This window comes from Panthera pardus, unplaced genomic scaffold (assembly GCF_024362965.1).
Source record: "Panthera pardus isolate Hobbes unplaced genomic scaffold, ASM2436296v1 HiC_scaffold_4, whole genome shotgun sequence".
NCBI lineage: Eukaryota > Metazoa > Chordata > Mammalia > Carnivora > Felidae > Panthera > Panthera pardus.
In genome coordinates, this window is record NW_026526969.1 from 7169158 (window position 1) to 7182006 (window position 12849).

A 12849-nucleotide genomic window follows, 5' to 3' on the forward strand; every position below is an offset into this window, starting at 1 on the left:
AAGCTGGCAGGGCTTAGGGATGGAGAGATAGGTTAGAAGAACAGGTTTGGTCTGTAAAGTCCCAAAAGCCTTCCTCTCCTGAAAAATCTGGATGATGCTCCCAGGCACAGGTAGGGACCAGAGGCTCGGAAAGGGTCAGTGACATCCTCAGGGTCACACAGCAAGGAGTGAGGAGCCTGGCCTAGAACCCAGGGACTTGGGATTTAGGGGGATGGACACATGAGCTTATGTTCTCATCGCCACCTCATCATCCCTGTCTGTCACTCTGTCCCCTTCTCTACCTTCCAGGTTTTGTGGCTCTGAACACCTCCCACCCCATCACTCTGAGGCCCATGAGGGGAATGTGTGTTGGGAGGTTGTGTTGCAGGAAAGGCCCCGTCCAGGACGTCCAGACATGCCCAATCCCTTCTTCCCACCTCCCTCTACCCCTTCCCTCTCTCCCATCCCACTCACTGGGAAGAAGGCCTCCCTGTTGCTTAGCAACTAGCTGGAGCCTAGGAGAAAGGAAATGGAAATAGCTCAGGAGGTGCCTCCCCTCTGTCAAGATAGGTCCTTGGTGTGTGTGTGCGCGTGTGTGCGTGCGTGTGCTTGCACGTGTGTGTATGCCTACTCTACTTTGAGCCTAGTGTGGAGTCTTACCTTTCGAGACATGCTGACGCCCACCTCGCCCTGAGCCTGCAGGAGGATGTGGCTGTCTGGAAAGCTAATGTCAGTGCCAATTTGGTTGTATCTTCAGAAGCAGTGTTTCCAGAACAAAGGAGGGGACAGACCTGTGGGGCTTCAGTCTGGATCTGGCCCACCGCTGGAAGGCTGGCTTTGGAAAAGTTGGCCAGATCAACTGCAGCCTGCATCTGTGGTGGGAATGCAGCTGACTTCATCTTCCTATCTCCGCAGGGCTGCCCTGGGAGCTGGGGACACACGTGACCGCATGGGCCAGCAGGACAATGGGTGTTTGGGGGGAGGAGGTGGGGGGTTCAACTGAGGCTGAAGGGAAAAACAAAAATAAAACAAACAAATTTTACCTGGGGCACCTGGCTGGCTCTGTGTGAAGAGCATGTGAGTCTTGATCTCAGGGCTGTGAGTTCGAGCCCCACGATGGGTGGAGATTACTTAAATAAATAAATAAATAAATACATAAATAAATAAGCAAGCAAGCAAGTAACCAAACTTAAAAAACAACAACAACCTAACACGTTTTCCCAGAGACCAATGTGGTTGCCTACAACCACAAGGGAGTTGCAAGCAGAGGCTAGAATTCAGGCCCAGGAACTGGTACAAGGGAGAGAGGGTTGCCCTAAGCAGTTGCTAGGTCCCTCCCTGGAGAGGACTATTCCAAGCACAGGGCCCTTAGAGGCCATCTAGTCCAACCTGCATGGACCCACTTTACAGATGGGAAAGCCTGGGTTCCAATCTCCCCTCATGCCCTGAGGCGTGACCCGAAGGTGCTAACCTGACGTCCGCCCCCCTCTGCAGCTTGAGGGGGAGCGGATTAGAGCCATGAGTGGGCCTTTAAATCTCCAGGATTAACCCGCGCGGAGAGGAGCTTAGCAGGTGGCCGAGAAGTGACCATCCCGCCTGGTGTCTGTGTCTGTCTCGCAGGGCCGAGGCCAGCGGCTCCGGGGCCAGCCGCCATGTCCTCCACCGTGAACAACGGGGCGGCCGGCATGCCGTCCCCACCGGACGCGGCGAACGGCTTCCCTCAGCCGGGGGCCTCCTCGGGGACCTGGCCGCGGGCCGAGGAGGAGCTGCGCGCCGCGGAGCCGGGCCTCGTAAAGCGCGCGCATCGCGAGATCCTGGACCACGAGCGCAAGCGGCGCGTGGAGCTCAAGTGCATGGAGCTGCAGGAGATGATGGAGGAGCAAGGGTGAGCGGGCCACGGGGCGGGGCGGGTCACGGGGCGGGGCGGGGCGGGGCGGGGCCGGGCGAGGCCCGGACTGCAGTCAGGCTGGGAGGGGCCACACTCGGAGCCAGTCCAGGTGGAGCCCCTGCAAGGCCAGAACTTGCCTTCTTGTATTCATTCATCAACCGTCTTGGCCGCCTGCTCTACGTCAAGCTCTGAACTAGGCTCAGATTCACAGAAGCCAAGGAGACACACAGTCCATGTCTTCCAGAAACATCCAGTTAAGGGGGGGGGGGGGGAGGAAGCATGTAAACACCTATGCTAACCAACTCAAGGTCTCAGTTTCCCCTTCTCCAAAACAACTCTATTGAGCTTCCTGGACTGTGCCAAGGTGGGTGCTGCAGCCAGGCAAGAGGGGACGATGGGCTTTTTTTAGTACAAGGCTACCTGTGGTTTCAGCAGAGGAACCCCAGCCAGCAGCCACACCCAGAAGCTTCAGTGTTACCTGTCCAGTTCAGACCCAGTCACAGGGACACACAAGTGCGCCAGCCACCGTGCTGCACACTGTTGGAGCTGGATCAGGGTCACTTCCTCAAAGACTGCCCCTCACTCCCTCCCCGACTGAGAAGAGAGACAACCATGTTTAGAGCCAACTCCAGCATAAAACGGATTGGAATCGTGGTTAAAGGACAGGACAGGAGAGGACCAAGCACTTCAGGAGCTCAGAGGAGAGATTCTGAGAGGAGACATTCGAATGGGCCTTGAAGGATGAGTAGGAGTTCGCCAGGGCTTGTGCATCGATCAGTCAGTAAGGCTCTTTTTAGGGACTTTCCTCAAAAGTCCAGTGGAGACAGGACAAGTCTGACACATGGGGCTGGAGGCAAAGAAACAGAACAAAGCCATTCCCATTTGTGCAGCTCTAAGGAAAGCTGGTGGTCTTGAGTGTCCATTTTGTATCTACCCTGAGGATTTTGAAACTATTGGGCTGGCTGTTGAGGGAGTCAAAGTGAGGAGCAGGGCCCGCCCATCAGACTGGTACTGTTGGGGAGCTGATAAGTTGGAAATGCCCAGTGCACTGGGGCCCGGAGCCACACTGGGACAGACAGCCTGTGTACAGAAGTGCTTCTAAGCCTCGCCTTTGTCCGTCCAGGCCTCCTGGGCTCCCCAGGAGGCAGCCAAGACATGGTTCACCATCACTCTAGAGCCCAGGAAGACACTGAGGCTCAGACAGAGACAGTCCCTGGCTGCAGGCAGAGCCAAGGCTGGGCCCAGATCCAGGGTCCTCAGGGAGGCTGCCAGGCAGGGCCCCTGAGACACAGAGACTTGGTGCTCATCTCCAGCTGGGGACCAGGTGGGGGTGGGGGGGGGGTCCCTGCCGAGAGGGATAAATGGATGGAAAGCAGCTGAAGGCAGACGGAAAGGAGGCTTCCAGCTGGCAATGAAACCAGGTTTGATGAGCCGTGGATATGGACAGAGGAAATGAGATCCCCAGGGGCAGGGACAAGTAGGGCTGGGAAGAGGAGAGCCCACGGACCTTATTTCAACCTGCAAATCCCAATAAGTTGGGGAGACTTGGGCAGTGAAGGGTTGGCAGGCAGGTGAGCGAGTTGAGGGAACAGGAGGGGCGCCTGGGCCAGAAGAGGGCCAGCCTTCTGCGCTGCATTCTTGGAAACTGTCCCCTCCCCCTCCCACAGCCCCACCTCCTTCCTGAGCCCCCTCTCTCCCCCTTGAAGAGCCCCATCCTCCCAGGGAATCCCTAAGGCACCACTCTCATGGTGCTCCTCCCCTCCCCAAGCCTCCTCCCCTGGCTGAATCTCCCTCTCCTCCAGGAGCCCCCAGACCCTCACGGCACACAAGAAGGTCCTTCCTGGATGAGGGCAGCCTCACACAGAGGGGATGGTCAGGCAGAGGTCATTTGACCATGACCTCAGTGTTGGTCCCCTGGTGTCAAGGACGGTGCCTCTCTGGGATGCACCCACTAGGTCTCCAGTCCAGACCCCTTACCCTACCCAAGCCCTCACTCCAGATGGTCCTTAGTCTGGAGTCTCCTGTAAAGCTAGCTCTCAAGTCACCAGTGCCCCCCAGCCCCCAAACCCCTAGCGGCAGCCTGGTCAGTGGAGGGCACAGCCACTCTGGAACCCAACAATCCAGAACTGAGCAAGCTATGGCTACTGGGAGTTGTTCTACGTCCTGTGGGCTAAAGATGTACAGGGCTCTCCCACCTCCAGCCAGTCCCCAGAAGGTGCTCCACAAACACTGGGGACCCTTGCTCTGTTACAAAATCCGGTCATTAATATCCATTTCTACAAACACTGGTTCATTCGAGTCTATTTACCAGGTTCTCAGGCATTTGACAGATATTCCCACTAGTCACAGGAACACACATTCTTTGGCCCCATTAAAAAGCAATCCCTTCCTTAATATTGATGGATGGATGGCTAATTCACTGGTGATTGATGCTGCATTGCAATCACCTTCACGCAACCTGCAATCGCCATGGGGCCAGGGACAGAGTCCCCCGCCTGTGTGATGTGCTGTTCCCACCCCAGCCCCAACCTGTGCCCCTTCCTCTGCCCCGGAGGCGGGCAGAGCCATGCTCTGGGGCTTGGAGCTTGGAAGCCTCCCTTCTCCCTGTTCTGTTTCCAAATCCGTCAAATGGGAAGAGGAAGACCGCCCACCCTCTCCGAGCTGGAGTCAAGAACAAATTAGTGACCCAGGGACCCAGGAAGTGATTACGTAGGAGCATCCCAGTCTGGGTGGAGACAGGCAGAATGAAACATTTTCAACTCTGAGGACCTCTTTTAGAATGCAGTATTCTGGGACACCTGCGTGACACAGTCAGTTGGTTAAGCGTCTAGCTCTTGATTTCACCTCAGGTCAGGATCTCACAGTTTGGGAGTTCAGGCCCCGCATCGGGCTTTGCGCTGATGGTGCAGAGCCTGCTTGGGATATTGTCTCTTTCTCTCTGGCCCTCCGTCGCTTGTGTGCTCTCTCTCTCTCTCTCTCTCAAAATAAATACATTAAAAAAAAAATTAATGCAGTGTCCCCTCACCCTGCCCCAGCCTCAGAGGGTGGTCCAGGAAGCAACGACGAATTTGGCACATCGTTCTCTCGTGGCCCATAGAGTGGAGGCGAGACAAGGGAGCCAGATTGCCTGAGCCAGGCGGCTGGGGCACTGAGACAGGTGTCATTGCTGTCCCTGTCCCCAGTCCCCTGGCCAAGCCTTCGACTTCCAGTCTTGCTTTGGCACGGCCGCCGGGCCTCTGCATGGCAGGCACTGCCACCTTCACAAGGACGGGGTAGCAGCCTCCCTACCTCGGCCTTTGCCTCTGGGAGAACAGGGAGATGGACCGGAGGTGATTCCTGACCTGGGACACTGCTGACCTGGCAGGGGTGTGGGGTGGAAAAAGGCAGGGAGCCTGGGACAGCTAGACCCTCAGTCCCTCCTGCTCTGGGACAAAGGGTCCTTGGTCACTACTACTTATTGGGCAGCTATTATGTGCCATGCACTGCGCAGAGTGCTTTGTAAGCATGATTTCCCTTAATCCTTGTGACAGCCTTAAAAGACAAGTTACTGTCCCTTTTCACAGATGTAGAGGTCAAGGTCACAGAGCTAGAAAATGGGGGGTGCCAGGACTCAAATGCAGGACCGCCTGGTTCTCGGACCTCTTCCCTTAATCACTGTCCAACGTGGCCTCAGCTGAGGACTGACCTCAAGAGATGCGAGGGAACAGGAGACTTGAAGGCAGCCGTTGTACCTGACACTTCTCTGCCCAGTAACCAGACGGTCATCCCTGGGTCCCCAGCTTCTCCTAGCAAGATGCTCTGGGGCATAGAGGGGTCCTCCCTAAGCCTCCAAGTCGATTCAATCCAGCACTCCTGGCCTCCCAATGGCCTGCGCTGAAGTTCGTCAACTTGCCTCAGACCTGCCTGCTCTGGGATGGGCCCTAAATTCCTGCACGTGTCCTGCTCCAGGTCTTAGCGAACCCTGAGTCCTGCTCCTACCTCCCGGCCCCCTATGCTCCATAGACTCCAGGAGTCTGGGGGACTTGGGCCCTGGCCTGAAGCCCATCCCACTCAACTGAGGATGTGGCCCAGCCTCGCTCTTGGGCCATCTCCCCAGCCCCACCAGGTCCAGGGCCCCATGGCCTGAGACAGCCGGCCTGTCTCTCCCACCCAGAGATCCACGAGTCAGGGTCTGGGCAGTGTGGAAGGGCCTCTGCTGTCTGTCTCAATGTTGGTGCCAATGACAAGCTGGTCCCCTGAGGAGAAGGCGAGAAGGGAGCAGTTCCTATGTGCCTGCACTGCTCAGAAAAGGGGCCACCACCCCTTCTTCCCGGGCACCAGGACAGCCCAGCCGACAAAGGGCTCTGCACTGCCCAGCAAACAAGGCCAAGGCACCTGCAGCCAAATGCCCGAGTCTGAGCCTAACAGGGACTGAGGTGGACATTGATGAGCATGAGCCAGTCGGCAGGCGGTCCCCAGGTCCCAGCCACCCTGCATCCTGGATGCTTTGTTGTCCACTTCTTCCCCTGGGCCCTCCCGCCCACTCCCCACGCCCACTGCCCAGCTCTGACTTCACGGTCTCCCACACAAAGCCCTGCAGTAGCCAGTGCCGGCCTCCCTGCCTCCAGATCCCCCGCCTCTAGCCACGCAGCCACCAGAGTCAGGTGTCCAAAACGAACATCCAACCTTCAAACTGTTCGATGCCTCTCCGTCACCAGTCACTCATTTGTCAAAGCAATTTGGAGGCCACATGTGGCAGGCAAGGTGCCAGATGCTGGGACACAATGGCAATCCAGACAGACAAGGTCTCTGCCCCCAGGAACCCCCAAGCCAGTGCAGGATACAGAGGAGTCAGTCAACAGGTAACAACTAACACAGGAGCTACCTGCTGGGACCTGGAGGCACAGGTTGCTATGGAAACACAACCTAACCTGGTCGGGGGTATCTGTCCTGCGGTAAACATCCCATGAGTCACGTCTTTGTGCTTAGCCATGATTATTTCCACTGGCTAAACCAGGAAGTTAATTTTGTGAGGCAAAAGATGTGCTCATTTCTTCTGGCTTTTGAAAGGAACTGCCAGATTGCTCTCCAAAAAGGCTGGGCCAATCCCAAATGCTTGTTGGAGAAGGGGAGGGAAGGAGGGTAGGAGAAGAGAGGGGAGGACAGAGATGGGGTCCCTGAGAGGCAACAACGTGCCATTTTCATGGACAAACTGAGTGCAGAGGCCTGGGTCTGCTGTGAGGACAGAGTGAATGGTGAGTGAAGGACAGAGACAAGACGGGACCCCGGTCCTATTTTGCCACCATGTTTTCCATCCAGGACAATGACCTGCAGCCCAGAGATGGGAGGGTGAGGGGATTAGGAGGCCAAGATTCATTTGGCAACAGACACGATACCTGCTGTGTGCCAGGCGCAGGGCACGGGGCTGAGCGCTGCGAAGGCCCCCACACCCTGCCCCGGGGCAGCATGGACACAGGCTGGAGGGGGAAATGCCAGAGGAGCCAAGAGGCTGTCACAGGGATGCAGTGACAGGGGATGATGACTGACCCCAGGGTGGGAGCAAGAGTGATAATTCTGGACTTTGGTCCTTAGCCTGAACCCAGGCTTAGGGAGGGAGGGGGAAGGGAATAGAGAAGTTGGGGGACTCCATTCAAGACCAGACTTGGGGCTCCCGGGTGGTTCAGTCGGTTAAGTGTCCGACTTCGGCTCAGGTCATGATCTCACAGTTTGTGGGTTCAAGCCCGGCATCGGGCTCTGTGCTGACCGCTCAGAGCCTGGAGCCTGCGTCAGATTCTGTGTCTCCCCTTCTCTCTGCCCCTCCCCTGCTCTCTCTCTCTCTCTCTCTCCCTCTGCAAAAATAAATAAACATTAAAAAAAAAAAAAAAACCAGACTTCACCCACCTCCCCCCCCCAGACAGGGAAGCAATGGATCTGGTACTGGGATCTGGGACAAGCCGCTTGCAGCCTCGCTCTTGCAGAGGTTGGGATGAGTTGAGGACTTCCCAAGGCTATTGTAAGGATCAGGAAAGCGGACAAGTCCTGGACCTTCACTTCGCCCTTAAAATGTCTCCAGAGAGTGACTGCGGCCTGGACGTGGGAGGGTGACCTGCCCTGGGAGTGGTGGGGACCAGGAGGAAGGGCACAGCTTCCTCCCCACAGTCTCCCCCCCCTTCCCCCACCTCCCGGGACAACTCTTCCCTTTTTTTGGTCCATTTGTTTGTTTGGCAGGTCGTTGCTTGTTTGTTTAGTTGGTTGATTGTCTGGTTTGGGGCAAAAAGCCTTGAGCTTCCCCAGGGCTGAGAGCCTTGCTTGGTCGTGTGACCTCAGACAGGTCTTTGCAAGCTGGAAGGTGCACTTGTGATGGGGGGGACGGGGGGGGGGGGGGGGAGGGAAAGAAAGCCAAGAGGGCAGCCCTCACCCTCCCTGTGCCCCTGCAGGTACTCGGAGGAGGAGACCCGACAGAAGGTCAGGACTTTCCGGCAGATGCTGATGGAGAAGGAGGGAATGCTGACCAGGGAGGACCGGCCTGGGGGCCACATGTGAGTGCTCGCTGCTTGGGGGTAGGGGTGGGGGAGGGAGGGTGATCCGGAAACTTCAAAAACGTACTGACCCCAGCGTGGCCGCTGGCTGACAGTGTGGCCCCAGGCTAGCCCCACTTCCCCAGTTATTACCACCTGTAAAATGGGCCCCGGAGTAAGCACGTGTTCCGGAAAGTGGGAACAGACACACCGTATATCATTGCTAGCGTGGCCAAAGAACCATCAGGTAAAGAGAGCAAGGGCTCCGCAGGGGTCACATCTTGCGCCCCTCACAGGACAGGAGGAACACCAGTGTACCATGGGCCGTGAGCTTGGCATCCAACAGGGGAGCTATGGGGAGGCAGATTTATCTGGGGTTAGAGAAACTGGGGACAAGAATGCCACACAAGAGTGCAGCAGGCTGCTGTAGGAGTGTGAGGGCAGCCCGTCCCTGCGCCAGTCCCGGCCCCACTGGATGGCTGACCGCGCCCCATGCCTGGCAGGCAGTGCGCACTGAGGGGGCTTCATGGAATCCACTCGATGGGCCTTCCCCTCCCCTCACTGAGCCTCAGAGCCCCACCCGGTTCTGGCTCTGGGCGGGACAGAGGCTTCTAGAGCAGCCAAGATAAATACTCCTGGCGTTTCTTCTGGGGGGGGGGGGCTAATTTGAGGAGCAGGCATTTTGCCAAGGCCCTAAACCCCTGTCACTTTTGCTTACACCCCAAACAAAAAGAGAGCAGCATGTTCTGAGAGATTCTCCTGTTGAGGACAGAGAGAGAGAGACAGAGCACAAGTGGGGGAGGGGCAGAGAGAGCGGGAGACACAGAATCCGAAGCAGCTTCCAGGCTCCCAGCGGTCAGCACAGAGCCCAACGCGGGGCTTGAACTCACAAGCCTTGAGATCATGATCTGAGCCAAAGTCGGAAGCTTAACCGACTGAACCACTCAGGCGCCCCTCCTGTCGCCATTGTCTTAAAGACAAACAGCATCGCAGGAGTAGCCAACCTGGGTGGGCGGCGGGGAAGCCCTTTCTTTGTCCTTCTGGATGGCTGGGGGCTCCTGGGGTGGGGAAGTCCCGCCGTACCCCACCTAAACCTCACCTCTCTGGTTCAGGTATGGAGAGGAGCAAACACAGGGCAGCGGAGGCTTGCGAGGGGCTCACGGGTGATCTGGGGGAGCCAGGCGATAGGTGGCGCTAATCACCACCTCCCTCTCTGCAGCCGCCCTCAACTCACAGCACCCTCAGCCACTCCCGTGCCCTCCCTTCAGTGATGCCCATCCAGCCCCCTGCCCTCTACCCCCACCAAGAGCAGGATAGCACCTCTCTTCCCTTCCTAAAGCTCCTGAGAGCCGGATCCTCCTGCTGCTGCCCGCACCACCTCCAGACTCGGAGGTCCTGGCTTTCCCACTTGTGCCCCCTCAAATCACCCCAGCGCTTTTCTGGAAAATCATCCTCCTCTACACAGTGCAAGAGACAGAGGCCTGTGTGGACTCTCCTGCCACTTTCTCTGGCCCTTCCAGCAAAAAGCCTGCCCTTCTCCCCTCTCCCAGGCTCCTTCCTTCCTTCCTTTTTTATTTTAATGTTTATTTATTTTTGAGAGAGAGAGAGCAAGCACACTCACCGCCCGCTCGTGAGCAGGGGAGGGGCAGAGAGAAGGGGAGAGAGGATCTGAAGCGGGCTCCATACTGATAGCAGAGAGCCTGATGTGGGCCTCGAACGCACAAACCACGAGATCACGACCTGAGCCAAACAAAGTTGGACACTTAACTGACTGAGCCACCCAGGTGCCTCCCAGGCTCCTTCCTTTTAATTGAATTCCCTGTCCTTCCTCAGCTCTGCTTCCTCCTCTGGCCACTGTCCCACGTTTTTCTCTCCTTTTTCAATCGAATTTCTGTGGACCATGAGGCACGTGTTGCCCCTACTTCCTTAGGCCATGCAGCCGTGGTGGGCTTCCGCCCCAATTCCTGGGACCTGCTGACACCAAGGCCTCCAGAGTCCTACTTCCCGTGGCCCGTGCTTCTCGGCAGGTCTGGCCTCTGTCTAGTCGGGGCCACCACTATGCTTCCCCTTCTGGAAGCCTACTTTTCCCCTGGCTTCAGTGTTTCCTCCTGCCTCCCCTGGTGGCTCTCTCTGTCTCCCTTTGCCCCTGCCCTCCTCCCAGATGTTGGGCCTTTCCTTCTGCCTTCCCTCTTCTCCCCGGGGAGGGAGGGATCTCACCTGTTCCCCTGCTGAGATGCTTCCTGTCAGGGGGTGCTCTCAAGTCTTTGCCAGGAGTCTTGATCATATCTTCCCCTGTAAGAACCAGGATGCACTGGGAAATTCACCAGCGTGTCCATCATCAGAAGAAATGTCCTTGAGGGTCTGTGCTGGGTGTCCCCCCCCCACCCTTCCCCGTGCTAGTGCTAGGAGCAGGGAGGAGAGGAGGGGAAGGGGGCCCCCTGCCCCCCCCCCCAGTGGCAACACAAACCTGAAACCTGAAACCAGGAATCACCAGCAACCCCTGACAAGAAACACCAGGGCCGCTTGAACCACGCAGCCCTTGTGTGTGCTCAGTAGAGGAAGAGAGAGCGACAGGTTGGGGTGGTCAGTCAGGAAGGGTCCCTTGGAAGAGGCAGTGTCTGGAAGACTGGATGATCAGGGAGCACTCCTGCTTTGGAGGCAGAGAAGAGTGTAGACTAGGCTGGGTCCTGGGATTCCGCTAGCTAGCGTGTTAGAAGATGCTATCAGAAGACTGATCTTTATCCGTTTTGTTTACTGCTCTATCTCTGGTACCTAGAACACTGCAGCTCGCCCGATTTTCCCCAAAGCCTGGGTTTCCTCCTCTACGTGGGAAAAGGGGTGGGGCCGGAAGGTTTCTTCTAGCTCAGGGAGCCAAAACGATGTGAAAATAGCACTCCAAACGGTGACTGAGGCAAGCTAAGGAGGCTGATGGTGGCCTGGATAACAACTCGCAGGCTGGGAGGAGCCCGAGGCCCAAGGCAGAGAGGTGACAGAGAGCTGGTGACCGATGGGTCGTGTGCCTTCCTGTGGACCTGGCATCAGACCGTGGATCTTCGCTTCCTAGCTCGGAGTCTGGGGTAGTGGAGGGAGAGTGTGGGCTCTGGTGTCAGACAGGTCACCTGTCCCAACCTCCAAGCTCCATGTTAACCCCCCGGGCCCTGGATCCCAGCTCGACCACACCCCGGCTGTGTGACTTGGGCACGTCCTTGACTTCTCTGGGCCTTTGCTTCTTATAAAAGGGACCACTCGGCAATCTCTGTGCTCATGCCTCTGGCTTCCTGACCCCGATACCCCAACCCCTTCATGGACTGGATTTTGAGACATGGAGAAATCCAGTGCCCTCTTAGAGGGAGGTGACAATGCCAGAGCCAGTAGAATGTCACCTCTCAGGAGGAAGAGAGGAGGGATATCTGATTTTAACCCTCCATAGACTGTAAGAGCCTATGGTACCTCCCCTTCAGGAAAAGGGTCTTAAAGGGGCAGGATCACTCCCAGTGATCTTAAGTTAATCTACCAGTTTGAGTGACAGTCTCTTGAGACAGACCGCCAGGACACCATATGGCTGCAGTACCTGGACTGGATTCCATAGACGGTGGCAGCCGGTGGAAGGTTTGAGGGAGGTGTGATGTGGTCAGACAGGTGTTTGGGGACGTTCTTCTTGGAAAGAGGAATCAGAAGGGTGACAGGCGGGGAGAACCGTGGGGCAGCTGGCATGGTAATCTGGAAGCCAGATGACAGACAGGAGTCAGGTCCCAGAGACAGTGAGAGAGGACACGCCTTTGTCCTTGCAAACCGATTGATGTTGGGAGCCTATCTTACCCCCGAAACCCTCTGTGGTTCCCCACCATCCATGCAGCCCTGGACGCCCTGGCCTCCTGCTGAAGGGTCTCCACACTCTCAACCCAGCCCGGTTCCCCGCTCCCAGCCTCAGGCAGCAGCCAGCCCGACCTGCTGTTCCCAGGTCCATGCCTTTGCTCACCCTGGGCCGTCGGTCTGGAACACCCTGGGCCCCTCTGCACTGGTTCTAATTCACCCCATCATTCAGGGCTGCCTCTAAAAACCACTCCACCAACATTCCCGGGATAAAAGTAAACCGTTTTCCTCTTTGGAATCCACACAATGCTTTCTTACTTCTCGTGGTTGCTCTCAGTTCTATTTTGTTTTTTCCCTCGCTCTAATAGACAAGCTTTAAGAATAATTGTTTTCCTAGTTATGTAACATAAAAAAAAAATGCTCGGGAGAGAGGGTTTCTGGAAAACAATATTCATAAGCTACTCCCTAACACAGTGAGCAAATTCCAGTCTTTTTTTTTTTTCCTGTGCATCCGGTTTGCTGCATAGTGCGACATCTCTGTGCCTCATTGTTTTATCTATAAGATGGGAATTTTCATGACGGTACCTATGTCACAGAGCGGTTTGAGCATTAAATGATTAAATGAGATACAGACACAGTGCTTAGAATCGTGCCTGACAATACGCCCCCATG

The 12849-nt window shown here is 56.5% G+C and overlaps 1 protein-coding gene across 1 annotated transcript in view; it reads left to right on the forward strand.

Annotated features, from left to right (window-relative positions):
• Window positions 1-12849, forward strand: part of SRRM3 (serine/arginine repetitive matrix 3) — a 55112-nt gene that overhangs the window by 19597 nt on the left and 22666 nt on the right. The window contains exons 2-3 of the mRNA XM_053893786.1: window positions 1600-1864; window positions 8284-8385. Of these exons, the coding sequence (XP_053749761.1) occupies window positions 1632-1864; window positions 8284-8385 (335 nt within the window). The 5' untranslated portion in view covers window positions 1600-1631. The remainder of the gene's footprint in view (window positions 1-1599; window positions 1865-8283; window positions 8386-12849) is intronic.